Source organism: Branchiostoma belcheri, unplaced genomic scaffold (genome assembly GCF_001625305.1).
Source record: "Branchiostoma belcheri isolate BF01 breed outbred unplaced genomic scaffold, Haploidv18h27 scaffold9, whole genome shotgun sequence".
Classification (NCBI taxonomy): Eukaryota; Metazoa; Chordata; class Leptocardii; order Amphioxiformes; family Branchiostomatidae; genus Branchiostoma; species Branchiostoma belcheri.
Genome location: NW_017804575.1, coordinates 4,452,948 through 4,459,383, shown reverse-complemented (window position 1 = coordinate 4,459,383; position 6,436 = coordinate 4,452,948). Strand labels below are relative to the sequence as shown.

At 40.1% G+C, this 6,436-nt stretch overlaps 1 protein-coding gene and 1 non-coding gene across 2 annotated transcripts; one reads left to right on the top strand and one right to left on the bottom strand.

Moving 5' to 3' along the window:
• Positions 1-1,015: 1,015 nt before the first annotated feature.
• On the top strand, positions 1,016-4,375 carry LOC109487651 (39S ribosomal protein L30, mitochondrial-like). Its single transcript, XM_019791654.1, has 3 exons — positions 1,016-1,033; positions 2,828-3,055; positions 3,829-4,375. Exons 1-3 carry the CDS (start codon positions 1,016-1,018, stop codon positions 4,183-4,185), a joined length of 603 nt encoding a protein of 200 aa, XP_019647213.1. The 3' UTR covers positions 4,186-4,375.
• Positions 4,376-5,278: 903 nt separating this feature from the next.
• On the bottom strand, positions 5,279-5,351 carry Trnak-cuu. Its single transcript has one exon. It is a non-coding gene; the product is annotated as a tRNA-Lys (tRNA).
• Between the last annotated feature and the right edge of the window lie 1,085 nt (positions 5,352-6,436).

Here is a 6,436-nt window from a genome sequence, read left to right as displayed (position 1 = left end):
TTACTTCAAACTTCAATCTGGTCTTCTTTGTCATCGTAATACACGACACAAAACTCTCCAGAGTAGTCCAACGAGGTCCACAAGATATAGATAAAAAACGAAAAGTATCGGCCCTCATGGTGCGAATTGTTTATTTGATTCTTAACGTTAGTATTACGTTTAATAATATACTTTTGTCAGCTGTGTAACACCTTCAATCCACAACCAGGTGATCACTCATGTCTGCCATAATGTTAAGTTTTGCACTCCCTGCCATTTATCTCTTTTGTCAGAAAACGTTAAGGGGGCACACCCCAGTTTATTTGGGGCCTCTATTCGAAGCTGCACACCCTCAAATCTAGCGACCGTGTCTGGCGTGGAATAATTCGGAAGGAGAATAACTGTATATGGGACGAAAGGATATCTCTTCAGCTACAAGACCAGTTGAGTTTGGTTTCTTCAACCTTTTTAAGTTTGGTAAAATCAACGGAAAAAAACATTATTTTCACTCCAAAATTAATGCCCAAAATTGCGAATTTTCGCCTAGGATAATCCCATAGAAAAAAATTTTCCGGCAGAAATGACTGATGCTGGCAGAAAGACCCAAGCCTTGACTATACCCGAGTAAATTATAAAGAAAATTCTAGTACTGTAATTTTCTAAACAGTCCACGGCGCGAGGGATTGCAAATCCACCCATACGAAGGCGCAGAGCGAAATCTAGGTCAAACGGGCGGATTACACTTGGCGCGCAAGGATACCCGGAAGTAAGGTTCGGAGCCAAAAGAAATTTTCACCCCCAAATCACCATTTCTTACACTCTTCAGCCATGTTAATGTTTAATGATACTTCGTGGCAGTTTATGAGAAATGTCACATCAAACTTGGGCCCTCAAAACCCCTTCGTCACCTTTTTACAACGGACTACACCGTCATAAGGCCTCATGAACGTTCATCCCAACATCTGCTTGGAAATTACTTGCGTACCTCCTGGTCCTGGGAACGAGACGGACACACTGCCCTGGGAAGAAGTCCAAGATGGCGGCGCTCACTAAGGTAATTTTTCGTAGTTTGTCCTTCAAATTTTTGCTAATATTTGGCCCAGTAGTTGATTTATCGAGGACTTTCTTTCTTGTACTTCTGTATAGATGTATTAGGCGTTTTTTCATAATTATTTTAGGCTTTCAAAACACCTCTTTTCTGTGATACCTTGCGAAAATGAGTGAGAATTTTACGTCATGCGGCTGGCAGGCATGTCCTCTCTTTGGGTGAAAGATTTTCTAAAGACAGTCATTTTAGAGATAGCAGACTTCACCGCTATAACGTGGGATGTGTGGTAACTCTGATTTTGGACTTGGGAAGAATCACACTCAGACAGACTGTTGGACAGACCACACACACACGTACCTTCTTCTTTCGTTTGACACTTTGAAGTTTGAGGCAGCCGCCTTCAACAGATTTTGAAGATTCTGCCGCGTGTAACGTTAGGTGAAAGGTAGGTTGTCAGATCCTGGCCTTGAACGCCTCCAAGTAGGAAGAGTGGATAGTCTCTTCGTTGAGACGTGGCGAGCGACCGTCATGCCGTCACTTTAGGCAAAAAGCGGGTGATTTACCTACCAATGATTTGCATATGTGTTCAAATAATTTGCATCTGTATGATGTAAACAAAAACAGTGATCACTCGTATTCCAGTCCCGGGCCGTTCATGGGAAGAAAAAATTCTGCCTAAGGCCACACCAATTTAATTTCTTGGTTAACGGATTCGTCCGCTTCATTTTTTTTCTGATTTGCAAATAAAAATAAAAATTCAGAATCAACTGCAAAATGCTCATATTTTGCCCTGAGCAGTTGAAAACAGTCCTTTTCATCCTAGTTGTTATAGTTATTCCATCTTTCAATGCAATGGTATCATTAAAAGTTCAAAATTCATTGTTTAAATTTTGAACCAGTCTGGTGTGTTGCCTTCATGGCTCCTATCGTACCATTTTGGGCCATAATAGGATGCCTAGGCCTGTTTTTATTTTTTTTATTTTTTTCGCCCGCCCGCTCCATTATTTTTCTAGAAAAATCCGTTAACCAAGAAATTAAATTGGTGTGGCCTAACATAGAGTCCTGCTTTGAGTGACTTATGGTAGGCGGCAGTGTGTGTCTGTCAGGTAGATCTATCGGTAGTCCTACGCCTTGCCATCATATTGTATATAATTGATGTCGTCTTACATACACAGACACTAAGACTCACACTACAGATATGCACAATACAGTCTACTTATACCAGGGTTCTCACCAGGATTTTTTTCACAGCGCAGGGGTCAGGTACAGAAGGGCAACTTTCTACAGTGCAAGTCCCTCATTGAGTCCCCAAAATATGACCACAGCAGGGGTTCTGGTATTCTCCCCACAAAATTTTGTAACTCATAACCCCCTGAGACAATGTTTCTTGCTTTATTGGGGGACAGTTTTTGTTTTCCCTTTCTTATAACTTATAGCTGAAGTTATATTTTCATTTTTTTTAATGATTTATGAAGCCTCTAGCCCCCCATTGAAATAGCCTGGGTGCCATCCAAATTTCGATTTTTTTGGGGGTAGCCGTTACAAATTCGGATGGCACCCAGGCTACCATTGAAACAGTGTAGGGGGCTAAATCACAATGTATAGGGGGTCCAAATCACAGCGTAGGGGCCCCCTATGCTCAAACAGCCTGGTGAGAACTATGCATGCTATTACTGGTAATACTTCAATGAAAGTTCAATCCCATTGATTGGTGAAGTAACAACCCAGTAATGCTATCCAATTTAAAACATTACACAGAAGTACATGGTGACCACATGTACATTTCCTACTGTATCCCAGTGTACCCTCCTGAGGAACGTGACCCAGGTCCTTCAGACGTCAGTACGGACAAAGCTGTACAAGAACGAGACGCCGCCGCCGCCGCACCAGGTCTGGCCGGAGTTCCCGGAGTCCCCGGACCAGATGGCGGACCGTGCCGCGCCGCTCCACGCCGTGTGGAGGGTCAAGTCTACCATCCGTCAGCCATACTGGATTAAAGACCTCGTTAAAGAGATGAAACTTGACAAGGTGTGGAACTTCATGTTAGAACAATGATTTTGTTAATTTATTTCCAGTAGATGTAGCTTATAGAGGCTTTTTACATCCACCATGTTGGATTACAGTAACAGTCTGTTAAACATGCCAACATGCTAGGAGTTGCTACTTAATCAACTTAACTTTTAGTCAGATTCATATGATAATTATTCTTACGTCAATGAAAAGCCTCTATGGGAGATAAGCTCCTTGATGTCAAGTTTCATGTTGTTCTGGCCTTGATAGATAAATAGCTTCATTGTGCTAACAAGGGCCATAATTAATTTCATAAGGTTGGTGAACATTTAGATAGTAAAGGCCTTTTATTCGCAACCATTTCTTGCACACAAGCTGACATTACGATGATCAGGGCTATATATAAATTAATGACTGGTTGGCTGTTCACTGAAGCTAGATATTACTGGTTCATAGTGCTACTAACAAAGTGGTCCCAAACATTGTTGTTTGTTATTGTTAGTCATCCTCATAACACCAACAAAATGTGAAGTAATTGTGAGATATCTATACATGCTGACAAGTCTTTCACAACAGTTCTTTTGAATGTTATGTGTTATTTAGCAGAATTAGCATATATTATAGTATACATATGCATTAAGCCTTTACTTTTGACACTGTGTATGCTCAATCTTATTCGAGAACCACCTTATACCCATTACCATCAGTACTACATGTAAGTTATACATGTAGAAAGCTGAATTTGTGTGTACCAAGCTGACCATTCTTTCGTTCCCTCCCTGCCTCCCCAGATGAAGAAGATGTACGTGTTCAGGAACACGCCGAGCGTCAACAACAAGCTGTGGCAGATCAAACACCTCATCCGCATCGTTCCCGTCAACCTCAAGAACGGCGTGCCGCGACCGGAGGAGTACGACGGCTGCTACCTCAAGTCCGACGGCGAACTGGTCATCAGAAAGAGGCTAGAACCGTTGGTCCAACTCCCGCAACTCTCGGAAGAGGAGACAGAAGAGATACACAACACGAAGCTTAAGATAGGAAGGCCCAGAGATGGCCACGGACACACGTATGAAGTCAAACTTGGAGACTACAGCACGCTAGCTGAGGAGAGAAGAAGTGATGAGGGGGACATCTTCAAAATGTCATAGGACTGAATAGAAAAATGTCTGCACATTTGGTAGTTCATATGACTATTATACTGTTCCTATATAATTATAATGTACTTTATAAACCTGGTAGCCTTTGTGGATCATTACTGAAACATATGTAAGTACCAAAATGATCAGATGACAATGACCTGAATAAAATATTTGAATAAAGATGAATATACATGTACATGTATACTTTGTCTGTGAGGTTGCTGTGTTTTTCTTGTTTATATCCTTTCACTTGATAAATACAAGTACATGTAGATTAAAAGTCAGTAGAAGAAAATAATTTTTTCTTTAAAATTATTCCAAGCATCAGCTCATACATATACATGTGCAGTGAAACCTGTACCTTTGTATAGTAGTGACCTGGCCATAGTGGTCACTTCATGTCCATCCCTTGGATTTTTCCCATTGGCCATAGCGGTCTGACACCTGTCCAACATGGTCAGAGACTCAGCGGTCACCTGGTCCCAAGTTGGTTTATAAATTCCAGTGATAAGCACTCTACAATGATGATTACATAAGTTGCTAGTCAAGAAACAGATAAGGCCACACCAATTTAATTTGTTGGTTCTCGTATTTTTTCCTAAAAAATATGAAGCGACAGGGCGAAAAAAAAATAAAAACAGGTCTAGGCATCCTATTATAGACTTAAATGCTATGGAATGAGCCATGAAGTCAACATAAAAGGCTGGGGTAAAATTTAAACATTGAATTTTGAACTTTTAATTAAACCACTGCAATGATAGATGGGAAAACTGTAACAACTAGGAAGAAAAGGACTTTCCTCAACTGTTGGGGGCAAAACATGAGCATTTTTCAGTTGATTCAGGACCAGAATCAATTTTTTTTTTTTTTTTGCAAATCAGAAAAAAACGAAGAGGCGAATCCGAGAACCAACAAATTAAATTGGTGTGGCCTAACCATGTACTAACTGATCGTCCACAGTACTATCATGTAGACAAATTGTTATGGCCGCCTTGTTTATTGTTTAAAAAATAAAAAAAATAGAAAACGATTAAAAACAGTTTCGGTGGATACAATGACTCATATACATGTAATACGAAAAAAAAAATTAAAAATATTGATTCGCCCGATGTGGGGCTCGAACCCACGACCCTGGGATTAAGAGTCCCATGCTCTACCGACTGAGCTAACCGGGCATTCATACCGGAGGTGTTACGCATACGAGTATGTACTGTCCGTCATTTTGTCACGTGACGTTGTTGACTTTTATTTTTAATAAAATGCGTGTGGTTTCATCTGTATTTTAAAGAAGAAAGTTAAGCATTCTTAAACTACACGGGTTTGACATAGACCTTCAAGATTTGCCAGCTGACTCGAGTTTTGGCGTGCTACGTGCTGTAGTTTTCAGAAATTACGCTAGGTGGCGTGCATGTCCGGTCTACTACCGGCTTAGCTTAGCCTAGTTGCAGGCTCTACGATGGAGTTAAAACTTCCTTTTGAACATCCTTGGCTCTACCAAGTGCTATCGACAGCGATTCAGATTTAAATGCATGCTTTGCTTTATAATATTTCGTTGAGTAAATTGATTGTCTCCTAATACTAATAGTGGGATATCCTTGCTAGTACCTTTCTTTTCTTCTTCTAGTACATGTACCACGTATGCAGGTATGCAGTATGCTAGTACAATGTATACAGGTATACTAGTACCATGTATGCAGGTATCTAGCCCAATTTCAGACTAGCCTATACAGGCATGGAATAGCGTGTTTTTTTGGCGTATCTTATTACCTGGATGTCTAACTTTCACCGACGTAATAGCGTGTACTGTCTTTCTAGACTAGGTGGATAAAATGATTTTAGTATAAAGCTTCAAGTAAACGTTAATGTAACCAATCTGCTGTTCTCTATTTGATAGTCAATTTCACCACACCAAGCATTATTAGAGGTGTGATTTCAATGCACAATGTTACAGTGATGAAATTCTGTTATTTTTGAAGACTATTGTAGCTGTAATGTCGAGGCAACAGAACAAGCAAGGCAAGGCAATACACATGCAGTCAGGTATTAACTTTTCATGTTTTACTGACACATACTTGCACACATCGAGTGTGATTCAATTTCAAGTACAAAACAACATATACAAACTAGATCCACATACCTCTCATTACTTCTTCACAATATGTAATAAATCTTACTTGAACCAATTCAACTTCACATCTCCACATAAATTAATTACCCTTACACTTGATTGGTTCAACTTTTAAATTCCATCTACTAGTAG